Source organism: Toxotes jaculatrix, chromosome 10 (genome assembly GCF_017976425.1).
Source record: "Toxotes jaculatrix isolate fToxJac2 chromosome 10, fToxJac2.pri, whole genome shotgun sequence".
NCBI classification, from domain to species: Eukaryota; Metazoa; Chordata; class Actinopteri; family Toxotidae; genus Toxotes; species Toxotes jaculatrix.
In genome coordinates this window covers 28,537,312-28,552,311 of record NC_054403.1, presented here as the reverse complement: position 1 = coordinate 28,552,311, position 15,000 = coordinate 28,537,312, and the positions used below count along the sequence as shown (strand labels likewise).

The following is a 15,000-nucleotide window of genomic DNA, read 5'->3' as shown; positions in this document are numbered from 1 at the left end:
GATTGATTGATTGATTGATTGTATCTCTAAGTGTCCTTATCAGAGCTGCTGGTTCCAAAGACTTTATTTAACGTGAATGTGATCACCTGACGGCCGTGTGTTATTGATGACAGATTATTGATCCAATCTGGACAGGACAAACCAAACATCCATATTTTTTATCAAACAATCAGTGTGTGTGTGTGTGTGTGTGTGTGTGTGTGTGTGTGTGTGTGTGTGTGTGTGGGGACTGGCTTTACTATATCTGTGAGGTCCAAAATTCGGGAGCACACACAGTACTTGTGGGGACCAGAGCTCACAGCTTCTGTCTGATGGTTCAGGTCACAAAGACTGAAGGACAAGTTAGAGTGTGTGTGTTACAGTGATGTTTTCCATCTTGAATGTGTGGAGCTAAATGTCTTTGTTTGTTGTTGACAGGTTTGTTTGTTTGTTTGTCTCCAGACCAAAAATCTTTCTTCTTTAATAAGTGAATAAATCACCTTCATATGTGCCTTAACATCAGCCCAGTGGAACTGGTTGAACTGGTTGAACTGGTCTGTGTAAACGTTGATGAAAATGTGCTGATTAAAAACAGAAGTGACGTCTGTGCTTCGCTGGTTTCAGATCCACCTTTGATGGTTTTCTTTCTGTGAACTGTCCTCTCAGACGTGTCCTCTGAGTCTGGATCCCTGAACCAGGTTCCTGCAGGTCCTCGGTTCAGTCAGATCAGGGTGTTCATTTACTTTCATCCTTTCATCGTTCATCCGTCCATTTTCTGTTGCCTGTCCGGGTCGTGTTTACAGATGAATAATATCTGTCCCAGTCTTGAAATGGACCTGCAGAAACCGGCTGTGAACTCTCCTCGTCTGTCATTTATCAGCTTCAGTTTGCAGGTCTGTGTTGGTCCAGGTCCTTGTCCCTGTCTCTGCTGAACTGGACAGATGTCTCGTTTCCTCCAGCTGCAGGTCTGAGGTCAGCTCAGGACACGCCTGTCACAGGTCAGTGCCGTGTGAGCAGATCTCAGGTCAGTTTGTGTCTGAATGTTGACGTTTTTTTTTTTTTCTTTCACACAAACTAATTTGTCAATCGACTAATCGATTAACTGACGAATCAACTTTAAACAGCGACTGAACAAAGGTTAAAATGAGCGACGGGCTGGAGCCAATCCCAGCTGACTGTGGGCGAGAGGTTCGTGCTGAAAAGCAGCAAACAGGAAGCACTAAAGCTCCAGCTGCTGGGGTTTCTGCAGCGTCAGACCAAATCCTGCTGTTTGGACCTGATCCAGGTCTGAGATCAGACCCCACCCCCCCCTCAGTGGTCACACAGGAGGAGAATCGGCTCCACCTGCTGGAGGATCAGTGTCTCTGCAGGTCTGCCTCCCACAGTCCTGTCAGGAGGGTTCTGGAGGTCTGCGCCTCCTCACTGGTCTGAAGTTGAAGCCTCTGACACAGTCTGGTCTTGTGATTATCAGACAGCCAATCACAAAGCAGGAACACAAACAGGTGTCAGAAAACTTTTATTACAAAAAGAACAAACACAAACTTTGATCCGTGTGTTTTCAGCTTTCAACACATCATGTGACTGTTTTCACCTGTTCAGGTGTTTTTTCAGGTGTCCTTGAGGACCAAAATGTCCTCACCCTGTAACATCTATGCTAAAATGGGTCCTCACAGAGAGACACCAGTGATGTCACAGAGTCCTGGAGTACGTTGTGACATCACTGCAGCCAGGTGAGACGTTTCAGACAGTTTCTCTTTAAACTCAGGATGTTCCATCAAACAAACCAGGTGTATCTGCACAGGTGTGGTCCGACGTGGTCTACAGCGCCCCCTGTTTGACCCTCCTGAACAGCTCCCGTCTCTGGGGGTTCGTCATGGTGTCGCAGCTCTGCAGCAGGTTGGCGATGATCAGGGTCTGCTGAACGCTGGAGGACCTGACCCACAGACGGCCGTTCATCCCGACCACCAGCTCACAGGGAAACAGCTGCTCCAGGTCAGCCCGGACCTCACTGTGGGGGGACAGCAGTCTGAGGGGAGGGGAGGGGAGGGGAGGGGAGGGGAGGGAGGGGAGGAGGGGGAGGTAAAGTTGGTTTCATATTAAATTTCAGTTTTGGATTCAGCACCTGAAAACCACAGAGGAAGGAACACAGCAGAGAGCGGGGGGTCTAACGAGCCGGAAACATCCGCCTCCTCACACTGAACGAACCGCTCTGTACTCCAGGTGAGTTATAACAGCCAGGTGAGACTCTGCAGCAGAATCACACCTCACTGTCTCTGACTGTTTCATTCAGACGAAGAAAAATTTATGACATTTTATTGGTTTAATTTGAAGAAGCTGAATGATAAGACACGTGTTCGCTCACTTAAACTGCTTCACGTCTCAGGGACCAGGACACATTCTGTGCTCTGAAGTCTGAACAGGTGAGTTAACAGCCAGGTGAGTTACCTTCTGACGAGTCCCAGAGAGACTCTGAAGAGCAGACCACCTCCTCCGAACACTCCCATCCCATTGGCCCGTCCTGAACTGTCGATACACGCCAGCTCTGGCTCCATGTCCTTATTGGCTATGATGAACTGAGCAAAGACCAGGTCCCCCACCTGCACAGGTAACACACAGACACACACAGACACACAACTGCTGATGATGAAATTCAGACCTCAGCACCTCAGGCCAAGGACTCTGGTCCAGACCTGAAGCAGAATATCATTTAATTCTGAATTTAGGTGTGTGTGTGTGCGTGTGTGCGTGTGTGTGTCCGTGTGTGTGCGTGTGTGTTGTGATTTGATGCAATGTAAAATTCACAGTACAACAAATAAACGTGTCTCATCTTGACTTCTCCACAAAAACCTGTAAAATGTGCACCTGAACCACATCAGACCAGCTGGACTCTGTCTCCACCTGGTCTGTCTCAGGACCAGTGCAGTCTCACTACAGCTGGACTGAGTCCGGTCCTCCCGGTGTCCTCAGGTTTCTCACCTGGACGTTGGGTCTGTTCCTCTTGGTGGCTCCCTCAAATGCCAGGTAGGACAGAGACGCCTGTTCACTTCCTCCAAAGTCCACCTTGAAGATGTCTCCTGACTTGGTGGTGACGATGCCGATGACGGTCTCACCTTTGGCGGGAACATACTGAGGACAGGGGGACAGAGACAGACTCAGATGATGATCCATCACTGAGGTGAACAGTTGTACCTAACTGGCGTCACATAATTAGCGCCTCTGCCGTGACCGTTCACAGCACGTGACCTGTGTCCTTTCACGTGCTTTCGGTGTCTGCCATCGTCAGGTGAGTCTCATGACGTCAGTTCAGGGCTTTGCTGAACCGGGACCCGCTCGTCCCCGTTTACCTTTAAAATGTGACCGAATCTGTTTTAACGCGCGTGACTTTCAGACCGGAACCTCCGAGGGTCCGGACACAGGGCGCACAGCGGGACTGACGGCTGAAAGCTTAAATTGTGCGTTTTGTGAATGGAGTTCTGCGCACAGCGGCGCCTCCTGTTAGATGGACACAGACATGCAGCCTCACCCTCCGCTGGTGTGAGTCGATCCAGAACACGTTGGGCTGTTTGTGCCGCAGGACGCCGCTTTTACAGACCACCAGCCGGTCTCCGCTGCGCCTCAGACCCGGTCCACACACCACCCGGTCCGGTTTCACGTGGTCCGTTAGAGAGATGGTGTCGTCGGTCTCACAGGAGAACTCGTCTCCCGGTAACAGAACCTCACCGACTTTGCGTTTTAAAGTGGAAAACATCGGGCCGGTCTGCTCACACACGGGCTGCTGTTCGACGGACTGAAATAAAGGTGACACACAGGAAACAGACGCGCCGGCTTCTGCGGAACCGGAGAAACAACACAGCTGCAACCGTGGTTCCGCGTGTCTGCTGGTTATTAATCCTGTTGCTCTATCGTAAGTGACGACGTTTATTTGTATTTACATGTTTGTCACAGCAAAGTAAACACTACCGCGTCGCCCCCGTTAACTGCCCCTGAAACACGAGTTTTCCTCAGCTGACCTTTGACCGGTGACGTGGCGCTCTGTGCAGCAGGTGGCGCTGTGACATCACTGTTTCCTCAGCTGACCGCGTGACTGTGAACTCACTTCCTGTTTGTGTTTTTGTTTATGAGAGTTTCCAGGTGCTTGTGCTACCTGAGTCTTTCCACTGTTACTCAGGACACTTTATACTTCTGCTGCAGCGAAGCTGTGAAGTTTATCAATCAATCAATCGATCGATTAATGGAGGAAATAATCAGTGGAATTAATCATTAGTTCAAGTTCGACATGAAATAAATCAGATCAGCCTCAGATCTGATGGTTGGTTCCGGTCCAGTCCCGGTCCGGAGTCCTGTTTTAGTGTCACTCATGCTGATGTGCAGCTCCTGAAACAAAATGAATGTAACTTTATTTACACACCAACGGAAACAGAGGGAGTTTGTCCGAGCCGTGTTCAGCCAGCTGAGCTCTGCTGTGTGACTGACGGTTTCAGAACCGGAGCAGAACCAGTTCACCACAGTCTGAGAGGACAGAGAGGACAGGGAGGACAGGGAGGAGTTCAAACAGCTGGAGTTTCCATCAGATTCAGACTGAACTGGGCCTTCATACAGAAAAGACTTCAAAATAAAAGTCTGGGTGTGCTGCTCTCATCCCTCCTGAGGAAACTGAGGCGTTCACTGCCCCACATTAAACTCTGTAAAAAGAAGCTCTGTTTCTGCTGGACGCCACTGCTGCCCCCCCCCCCCCCCCCCCCCCCCCACACACACACACACACACACAGTTTCAGATACAGACTCGGTGTGTTTTCATTTTTCAGCTTTATTTTACAAAAAAAACGCATAAAAAAATCCTAAAAAGCTCCAGAAAGCATCAGGTCACTTTGTTTGGAGCTCGAACCTGCGGACATGCTACAGGACAACAAACAGAGGCAGAACAACAAAAAGCAAAACAAAACAAAAAAATACTTCACAAACATTTTACACGTGAAAGTTCAAACTTCAGAAAGTGACACTGGGTCAGAACCAGTTGTTTTTTTTACAACACACAGAAAACTAAACAGTTTGGTAAAAAATAAAAAGAACTTTTAAAAATCAAAAACAAAATTTCATCTTCTTCTGTTCAAGAAGTGAAAACGAAGAAAAATCCCCCTCAGATCCTCTGACGTTCAAACGTGTCGCCTTTCCCAGAATGCCTTTCAACAACCCTCAGACACTGTAACACGACTACAGACTTTTCTTTTAAAGGTTTGAGTCTGAAGACAGAGGCTCTGAAACTCAGACCTGGTTTCTCTGTCTGTGGATTTCCGTCTCACGCCATCTGAACGTTCACCTGTGATTTCAGCGGTCGTCAGCATTTCCCGCTCTCAGACAAACAGCAGCAGCGTCAGAGGATTTCAGGGGGATTTTCCTTTAAGATTTGTGACCTTTGACCCGTCGGGGTGAGAACGCAGTTCCTCTGATGTCGTGGTGAGTCTGCGTCTTCACTGGCTGTGGTTCATCGTCCTGCTGGAGCGGCTCCTGATCACCTTCTGGAACAGATCGTCTGGAAAACAGGACAAGTCAGTGGACGGTGTCCTGACGCTGCGTTACTCTGAAGATCTCACTGTGTAAGACACAGAGACAGACTCACCGTTCCTGAAGCTCCTGGAGTCTGCCTGTGAGACAGAGTGAGACACAGAGTGAGACACAGAGTGAGACAGGCAGTGAGACAGAGTGAGACAGAGCTGTCAGAACATCAGGTCTTTTCTGTGATTTTCCTGATGTAATGTGAAACATGCAGCCTTTGTTATAATTGTCATTGTCCCTCATGTCCACTGGACGTGTCTGCATCACGACCCTGTCCTGGGTCACATGTCCATGTGTCAAATATTTCCTGTCCCACTGTTTAAAGGTGCTTCTCTGACACTAATGGTTGGATGCAAATGTGACGTTCCCACGGTGATGTCCTCCCTAAAATCTCTGTGGACGTGTCCTCTGACCATCCAGCTGCTAAAATCAGCTGAGAGAAGAGAGGAGGTGGTCCATGAGCTCATTTTGTCCTGGGTTTTGTCTCTTAGGCGGCTCTACCTGTCTGTCAGCTGAATCTTTTTTTTCAGTTAAAGGACAGAGCTCAGACACATCAACCATCAAAGAGACAAACGTGTCCTCAGCTCCGCTCGTGTAAAGTTTCTACGATGATCATGTTACGTAACTAATGTCTCCTACTGTCCTCCCACAGGTGAGAGAGTAAGACGGCGACACTCTGCTACATCTGGTGGACATGAGGGTTCACACCTGACAGGTGTGAATGTGAGGTGGACTCTAAGCTGGACTGTGCTCAGAGTGCTGGACTCGGTGTGTCTCTGTGTCTCACCCTGGGGGAGGAGGCTGATCTGACAGGAGCTGCGGGTCCGTCGGCCTGTTCTCTGTCCACTTTCAGAGCTGCGGAGACACAGAAACATCAGCACAGGACACCAGGACTGTTTGGACCGTGAGCTTATGTAACAGCTGGAATGAGGAGACGGAGACTCACGCAGAGGTCTGATGATGCTGTTGATGGCGTGGACGACTCCGTTAGTCGCCATCAGGTCTGCGTCTGTCACCGGGACTTTGTTGACGTAGACGGTGTAGTTACGCTGAAACGCAGCAGAGACACGATCAGCACTGATCAGTGATTAATGAAAGGTATTGATGAGTGAGGGCTGAGCACTGACCACGCCGAGCTCCAGCTTCTCTCCCTGCAGAGGTTTGACTCTGGTGTGAGATCCAACTCCTCCACTGACCAACATGCCCTCCCCCAGGTGGTACCTGAGCACACCTGACAGCTCCTGCGGGTTACCTGGGTGCAGACAGAGAGGGACCTGAGGTTAGAGGCTCCAAACCTTCAGTGTCTCTGTCAGTTATTTCATTTAAAACCGTGATCAGTGATTTTTTATCATCAGACAAAACTGAATTTCAGCTTTAACCAAACTGGCCTGAAGTTTTTGGACACACTTCAGTTTCAGATCTAAAAATCGCTCTGAAGCTTTTGACCGTGCGTCACTTGAAATGAGCCGAAGCAGCGAGGGGAGGGGCCTGAGGCCGAGCGGCTCCTCATGTCTTTATTAGGCCGCGGCTGAAGCAGAGCTGCTCCCGTCAGGCTGCAGCAGCACAGTTTGTATAAAGCAGATTAACCCGAGTGCACGAGCTGACTCATGTAAACAGACTTTCTGAATGTTCGGGATGTTCAGACCAAACAAGGAGCAGAGAGACGCCGAGCTGACGCCTGAGGACTCGACACGGATCAGACCTCCACCAGTGGAATCCGGTCCAAGCCCACGAGGTGCCTGCTGGAATACTCATCCACAGACAGTGAGTCACCTGAGATAATTTACCTGAGAGAATCCTGAGTTATTCACACAAGCCTGAGTTTTCCTCTCATAAGCATTCACGTCCAACCTTCCCGAACTTTTCTGGAGCTTTCTGTTTTTCCATCATCGCTCTGATCCTGTTTAACACTCACGCATCAGCCGGTTGAGGTCGGCCGGCGGCAGGGCGTTGAAGGCGTTGTTGGTGGGGGCGAAGAAGGTGAGCCCCCCCTGCTGGTTCAGCAGCTCCGTCATACCTGCCGTCTGGATGGCACCGACCAGGAGGCTGAAACGACAGGGGGTTTGTTTGTTTCTTACACCTTTGTCAAAAGGAGGGGTGGGAGCGCTGAGGGCTGATCTGTACCATGAGACGGCAGACTCTGACTCCATTCACACTGTGGAAGGAGCTGTATGAATCAAACTGAACTGAATGAATCTGTCCTGCTCGTCAGAGGATCTGCCACCAACACACTGTGATTCTGGGTCAAACTCTGCTGCTTTAATGTGTTACAGAAGATGCAGGGACCCTCAGAGAGAGGACAGCTGCTGACGGACTGGTCCTCCTCCACGAGTCAGTGATTAAACCAGCAGATGTTCAGGAGCTGAGCTCTGTACCAGCTCCAAACCTCAGACCTGAACCGGGACAGAACGTTCTGACCGATCTAAGACTTTTCTTTCTTCAGGTTTATTCCCGTCATGTGACGCACACATGATGTCTCTTCTGTCCTGACAAAATGTTCTCACCTGAAGCGGTCGTCTGCCTTCAGGACGTCCATGATGGTTCCCATTGGTGGAGTGAGGACTTTGTCCACAGTGAACATGGAGGCGTAACGGCCGGTCTTATCGTGTGCGGCGATGCAGGCGTTCTCAATGCACAGGTTCTACAAACACACAGAAACATGAAATGACAGCTGAGTGGACACAACAGATTTTATTTTCTAACCACGTCTTCACACTCTGTGAAAAAGAAGTGACGTGTCCAGCCGCCGTCAGCTGTCCGTCCTGATGTTGGTCTGGAACAAAACGTGGACTCAGCTTCGACTTCAGAGCTGCCTCTGTACCAGCATCATGTCCTGGACAGCAGCCATTTTGTCAAAGCCAGTCAGAGCGTGCACACACACACACACACACACACACACACACACACACACACAGAGCATACACATGGTGTCTGGAAAGACTTAGCAGCCGTGGGAAGCAGGAAACTTCTTGTGGTCTGCAGAGCTCATTACTGAGCAAATATGAACCACCCACGAGTCCTGGACCTGAAACATGTGGAGACGACCGGAGACGACGTCCCATCCCTGTCTGATCAGCACACCATCAGTAAAACGTAGAGTCGCACACGTTAACGCTTTTCTCGCTGTGACACTGGTTCATTCAGACAGACAGAACATGGAGGACGAACGGTCCAACAAACCGACGTTAGACTGAAAACATCCGGAAAGAACCTGAATGAAAACAAAGTCAGACGCACTGTGTATGAATCAGACTGAGTCCAGCTGCACAGAGAAACCGCTTCCATTCATACGTTCAACTTATTAATGAGAAGCAGACGCAGACTCAGTGACCTCATGAAGTCATCACTGAAGATGAGGCAACGATCCACCCAGTCTGCCCAGCAACAGACGACAAAACCAGACAGGCTCAAATATATTCAACGACTAAAACAGAGAAATGAAAACTGTCTCATCATGAAGAAGAAACTGGTTTCATGTCTCACGTCAGGAACAGGTGAAGTACCAGCTCAGAGGTCAGAGGTCGAATCATCCGGACCTCAGAGCAGCTTCTGGTTCTGACTCACCTGAGACTGAAGCAGTGTGAGTCCTGTCAATCATCTGACGGCCCCTCGGGTTTATCTGGTGACCCTTTGGAGGGGCCCGACCCTTTGGTTGGGAACCAGTGAACTAAAGTATCTACCTGTATATAAAGTGGTTCAAACCAGTGAAATGCTGCTGAAGCATCAATGAGTCAGAATCAGTTAATGTGGCTCAGACATCAGAGCTGAGTCCTGCAGCCCACGGGCTCCTGATCTCAGAGGAGCCCCGAGAAACCAACCTGACTGCAGATCCATCATTCACCTCAGCAACAAGAGCAGGACAGCAGGTGTTGGTCTGCAGGTGCATGCTGATCTCCCATTGGCTAATCAGAAGTATATGAAACCTGAATGTGCATCAGGATCACGTGAAAAACCGGATCAACATTCTTACGTTTCTGTAGACGAAGACTCTGAGTCTGAGGCCTCCCAGCGTCTCCAGCTCCTGACCGTGGTACAGAGACTTCGACGACAGCTGCTCCTTCAGGATGTGATTGGTCATCAGCTTCTTCATGTCAGGAGTCATCGTCACGCTTCCTGTTGGACAGACAGGTAAATACGTCACACAGCTACTCTCATTACTTAAGTGTGTTCTGGAGGTCAAAGGTCAAAGTGCGTGTTACCCTTGAAGGCATCATTCATTGGAGCCAGCATGGTCAGCGCCTCGGACCCCGTCAGGCGGGGGCTCAGACCGGCTTCAACAAACAGTTTGGTCGCCGTAGAAACGGATGAACCCTCAGCGAGCTCCAGGAGAGTTTTGGCTGAAACAGACGAAGAAGAAGTTCAGTGTGACTGTGACAGTGCAACACGTTCTGCTTCAGCCGTACAGAGCCTCAGCACCTGAGTCCGGGATGAGCAGCTCGCTGATGTAGTGGATGACTCCGTTGGTTCCCAGCTGGTCTTTCTTGGTGATAATGGCCTTCCCATTCAGAGTCATCTGGTCTCCGTCACAGCCGACCTCCAGCACGGTGCCCTGCAGGGTCTCCATCGGAGTCCCCGACACGATGGACTCCGCACACTGCATCTGCTTCAGGATGTGGTAGTTCAGCAGGTCTGGGGGGCAGAACAGAGGTGGTAGTTCATCAGGCCTGAGTCAAGCTACACGTCAAAAATAGAAGTAGGCCACAGACAGTTCAGATCAGAGCGCCTCCTGCTGGTCACCTCTCAGAGCCACGGGGTCTCCCAGGATCCTGTTCAGGGTCTCCTGAGGGATCTTCTCGAATGCCTCGTTGGTGGGAGCAAAGATGGTGTACTGACCCTCGTTCTCCAACATGGTGGTCAGACCTGCAGCGGCGATGGCCGTCTGAAAACCCAGAAACACCAGAGGAAGTCAGTGAAACCTGGCACTGGGTAAGCCCCCCCCAACGGACGGATGTACTCACACGCAGCGTCTCCAGGTCGTCATCGACGTCGATGAGCGTCTGCACGTTGTTGGAGATGGCGGTGATGACACGGTCGACCACATGCACAATGCCGTTGGTGGCGTGTTGGTCAGGTTTGATCAGACGAGCGCAGTTCACCGTCACGATCTGAGGAGGCGGAGGAGGAAACTCATCGGTCGCTGTTTCTGCTGAAGCTTCTCTGAGGCGTCACGGGACGGTGACAGCTGTAACTTACAGTGACGCACACGTACGGCGTGTGTCACAGTGTGTGTCACAGTGTGTGTGACAGTGTGTCACAGTGTGTGTCACAGTGTGTGTCACAGTGTGTGTCACAGTGTGTGTCACAGTGTGTGTCAGTGTGTGTGACAGTGTGTGTCACAGTGTGTGTCAGTGTGTGTGACAGTGTGTGTGTCAGTGTGTGTCAGTGTGTGTCACAGTGTGTGTCACAGTGTGTGTGACAGTGTGTCACAGTGTGTGTCACAGTGTGTGTGACAGTGTGTGTGTCAGTGTGTGTGTCAGTGTGTGTCACAGTGTGTGTCAGTGTGTCACAGTGTGTGTCACAGTGTGTGTGACAGTGTGTGTGTCAGTGTGTGTGTCAGTGTGTGTCACAGTGTGTGTCAGTGTGTCACAGTGTGTGTCAGTGTGTGTGACAGTGTGTGTCAGTGTGTGTGACAGTGTGTGTGTCAGTGTGTGTCAGTGTGTGTCACAGTGTGTGTCACAGTGTGTGTGACAGTGTGTCACAGTGTGTGTCACAGTGTGTGTGACAGTGTGTGTGACAGTGTGTGTGTCAGTGTGTGTCAGTGTGTGTCACAGTGTGTGTCACAGTGTGTGTGACAGTGTGTCACAGTGTGTGTCACAGTGTGTGTGACAGTGTGTGTGTCAGTGTGTGTGTCAGTGTGTGTCACAGTGTGTGTCAGTGTGTCACAGTGTGTGTCAGTGTGTGTGACAGTGTGTGTCACAGTGTGTGTCAGTGTGTGTGACAGTGTGTGTGTCAGTGTGTGTCAGTGTGTGTCACAGTGTGTGTCACAGTGTGTGTGACAGTGTGTCACAGTGTGTGTCACAGTGTGTGTGACAGTGTGTGTGTCAGTGTGTGTGACAGTGTGTGTCAGTGTGTCACAGTGTGTGTCACAGTGTGTGTCAGTGTGTGTCAGTGTGTGTCACAGTGTGTGTCACTGACCCCGCTGCTGTAGTGGTGGATGTGGACGTGGAAGTCCTGGTACATGGAGGTGAAGGACGATCCGTGCTTCAGCTCCTCGGAGGTCAGGCGGCGGTTCACCATGTGGTAATGAAGAGCGTTCAGCAGCTCGATGTTCACGTTGCTCACCAGAGCGTCCAGGATCTCCTGCAGCACGACCGCAACAAACAGAGCAGAAATCCGTACGTCGTCATCACTGTAAGGTAAACACGATGTCTCAGAGAGACGTCTGTCTCTGAGGGGACAGCATGTGTCCTCCCAGCATGTTGTGATGTGTTAATGATGATGAAACAGTGGGACATGCTGTGGTGTGGCAGCGCTGCTAGCTGCTTCCTAGGAAGTTCAGATTGGTTGTTAAGTTGTTGCTAAGTTGCTGGGAGGTTGCTGGGAGGTTTGGAACGGTTGCTCGGGTTTCTAAACCAGTCAAGCTGTTTTGACTCTAGGGGGTTGCTCAAAGTTGCTGTGGTTCCTGCGACAGTAGAGCTTTGCAGTTGCTCTGTTGCCCGTTAGTTGACCAGAGAACTGTGAACAACACAAACTCAAACACTCAAAGTTTGAATGTGAAGTTATTCTGCACTGAGCGTCCGTCCAAACCAGCGTCCGTCCTCTGAGCTTGTTGGTTCCTGCTGAATTAACTGTTTCAGGTTCAGTGGTTTATTGAAACAGCTGCTCGCTGTAGTTTCCATCAAACTGCAGGAAACAGTGAGTTTGTAGGGAACTATTTTCAGCAGCGGATGAATGTAGGTGTGGTGCTGTGGTGCGGGTGTGTGGTACTGACTGTGGGCAGGGCGGCCCAGGCCTCGTTGCTCGGGGCGAAGAAGGTGAAGCTTCCCGGACCTTCGATCTCCGCCCTGAGTTTGGCTCGGTCGGAGTACATCTGAGTGGTGGAGGCTCCGACCACGCCCAGAGTGTTGTAGATGTTCACCAGAGGCAGCGCTGCAGCGATACACAAAGAGAGAGACACACACACACACACACACACACACACACACAGTGTTCGGGTGAAGGCTCAGTCTGTTAGGGTTAACTCATTCATTACCAAAACGTCTGTTCAATCCTGAAAACAGCTTTGTCTGTGTGTCTCTGTTTCTGTCTGTCTGTGTCTGTCTCTGTTTCTGTCTGTCTGTCTGTCTCCGTCTCTGTCCTGTCTCACCGTGTGTCCACACACTGACATGTCATCACCTGATTAGAAATACTTTCATTTTTGCAGTAAATGAACTTGTGTGTGTTGTGTATAGTGTTGGGGAGTCAGAGGTCAGGGGTCAGGGGTCAGGGGTCATACCAGCCGGACAGCCTTTCTCTCCAGGAATCTTCTCATAACCGGGACAGCACTCGTAGGTGATCACCCTGCAGGTGGACACAGAGCAGGACACATGAGCCGACACTTCTCTTTCATCAAACTGGTGTCAGGCTCTTTTCTAAACTAACCCTCGTCCCTCGTCCTCTGTCTCCCAGTCTGACCCTCTTTCACTGCGACTTGTTCTCAGGAGGAAAAACTCGACATTTCTCCATAAAACTCCCTTTTCCACCTCAGGAGCTCGTAACCTGTCTGTAATATTTCTGCTTCAGGAGACACGTAAATTCCTGTCTGTGTGTAATGATGCTAATAAAGTTATGTGCACAGTGACGCAGCTGGTGCTGAGCAGACTGTGGGAACCTGCAGGTACAGTCTGTTTCCATCGCATCAGAAACACACGGCAGGAGACGTCCTTTCATTATCCAGAGGAAAATGTTTAGAGTCAGACTGGAGACCAGGGCCGTCCCCAGGACTCTGCTGGACCTGGACTCACTGACTCTGTGTAGAAAAACAGATGGTGGTGTAGCTGTTGTGTTGGTTGCCGGTGCCACAGATGGAGGATTTCACTTACTAATACTAAGCAGATGGACATCGTCCTAATGAAGTCTGATGATGTCCAGACAGTGAGACACAAAGTTTAGACGAGACACAACTGCACAACAGAAAAGACACGAGAGGCTCTGACCAGATGAGAACCGGGTCTCAGCGGACAGCTCGACCTCCACAACGCTGCAGCTTCAGACAGAATCTGAGCCTGAACTCTGAGACGACACAACAGGAAGTGGAGCAAAGACCTAACAAAGGACAGGTAAAGGACAGACAGGGGTCAGTGAGACGCAGCAGGGCTCCCTGGCAGCAGCTGTTCAGACATGTTCAGGAGCAGCAGTCTGAACCGGTGGACGTCTCGGGTTCGATACGCACCCCCTCTGCCTCCATGTGAGGCCTCTGAGCCTGAGTCCGGCTGACAGCACATGTGGGCTGTAACGAAGCGTGGAGGCAGAACCTGCGTGACTTCCTGTAGAGATTTCCATAATAAATGTGGCTCAGCCGTCTGGACTCATAAAGTTCATTTCCTCAGAGAGAAGGAGAATCTGCAGCCAGACCAGATGCCTGACGGGGGACCCGCACCCACCGCCAGGAAAAACACTAAACCACCAGGAGCCTCCACGGAGCTCCAGACTTCCTGTTCACTACAAAATAAAACTGAAAGCTGAAGACTCGGAGGCAGAAAGGAAAGTTTCTCTGTGCGGTTTCTGGTTTTCAGACTGAGCGGTTTGTTATCGGTGTGATGGATAAAGAACTGAGCTACGCCTGGATCAGAGGGTTGTGTTTGAAGCTGGTTACTGTTGTTTAAAGGTGAATAAATTCAGCACACCCTGCTGCAGAAAGGTTCACAGACACAGTGGACGTGTTGATACAGTTGATAAAACTGTCTCAGGTGTCCATGTGGACCTCAGAGCGAGAGCCGTGGGTTCCTGAGGACGTGGCGTCGCTGCATGATGTTTCTGCAGCTGCAGCGTCTCTGCTTTGAACTTCCTGTGGTTCATCTGTTTTAGTGTCTTTCAGCTTTATTTCCTTTTTGCCTTGTGTGAAGAATGAATGACCTCATCGTTGATGCTGCACTAATGAGCTGATCTAAACTCATCCAGGTGTATTGTGGGAAAAGACCCAGTGTTTCTGGACTAAAAGTCAGGATATCTCCAGCCCTGCTGCAGAGTCCTGGTTTTAATCTGAATCTGCCTCTGAGAGACGCCGAAGCACTGAGGACCAGGTCTCATGTCTCATGTCTCGTGTCTCAGGTCTCATGTCTCAGGAGCTTCTTTAATCAAATAAAACTTAAAGTCAGGACACAGAAGAAGGAAAAAGTCCCAGAGCTGCTGCAGCCTCCAACCACAACAGCAGTAAAATGTAAACAGATGGAGATCAGCTACTGCCTGTGTGTGCGCGTGTGTGTGTGTTGGAACACACACTGGACTGATTATCAAACCAGAAGGAAACTCGACTCTGGTTTGTTCTCC

General features: G+C 50.3%; 2 protein-coding genes across 2 annotated transcripts in view; both read right to left on the bottom strand.

Moving 5' to 3' along the window:
* Positions 1 to 1,479: 1,479 nt before the first annotated feature.
* On the bottom strand, positions 1,480 to 3,900 carry exosc3 (exosome component 3). Its single transcript, XM_041048224.1, has 4 exons — positions 3,503 to 3,900; positions 2,956 to 3,105; positions 2,425 to 2,576; positions 1,480 to 2,005 (listed from the first exon to the last, which is right to left on the bottom strand). The coding sequence occupies exons 1-4, from the start codon at positions 3,725 to 3,727 to the stop codon at positions 1,798 to 1,800; spliced, it is 735 nt and encodes a 244-aa protein (XP_040904158.1). The 5' UTR covers positions 3,728 to 3,900; the 3' UTR covers positions 1,480 to 1,797.
* An 868-nt stretch (positions 3,901 to 4,768) lies between these two features.
* Positions 4,769 to 15,000, bottom strand: part of tgfbi (transforming growth factor, beta-induced) — a 14,634-nt gene continuing 4,402 nt past the window's right edge. Inside the window, exons 3-17 of the mRNA XM_041048467.1 lie at positions 12,968 to 13,032; positions 12,464 to 12,621; positions 11,668 to 11,832; positions 10,491 to 10,637; positions 10,270 to 10,411; positions 9,949 to 10,161; positions 9,732 to 9,869; positions 9,503 to 9,645; positions 8,037 to 8,173; positions 7,448 to 7,578; positions 6,660 to 6,784; positions 6,479 to 6,581; positions 6,320 to 6,387; positions 5,597 to 5,621; positions 4,769 to 5,509 (exon numbers count right to left, since the gene is read on the bottom strand). Of these exons, the coding sequence (XP_040904401.1) occupies positions 5,448 to 5,509; positions 5,597 to 5,621; positions 6,320 to 6,387; positions 6,479 to 6,581; positions 6,660 to 6,784; positions 7,448 to 7,578; positions 8,037 to 8,173; positions 9,503 to 9,645; positions 9,732 to 9,869; positions 9,949 to 10,161; positions 10,270 to 10,411; positions 10,491 to 10,637; positions 11,668 to 11,832; positions 12,464 to 12,621; positions 12,968 to 13,032 (1,822 nt within the window). The 3' untranslated portion in view covers positions 4,769 to 5,447. The remainder of the gene's footprint in view (positions 5,510 to 5,596; positions 5,622 to 6,319; positions 6,388 to 6,478; positions 6,582 to 6,659; positions 6,785 to 7,447; positions 7,579 to 8,036; positions 8,174 to 9,502; positions 9,646 to 9,731; positions 9,870 to 9,948; positions 10,162 to 10,269; positions 10,412 to 10,490; positions 10,638 to 11,667; positions 11,833 to 12,463; positions 12,622 to 12,967; positions 13,033 to 15,000) is intronic.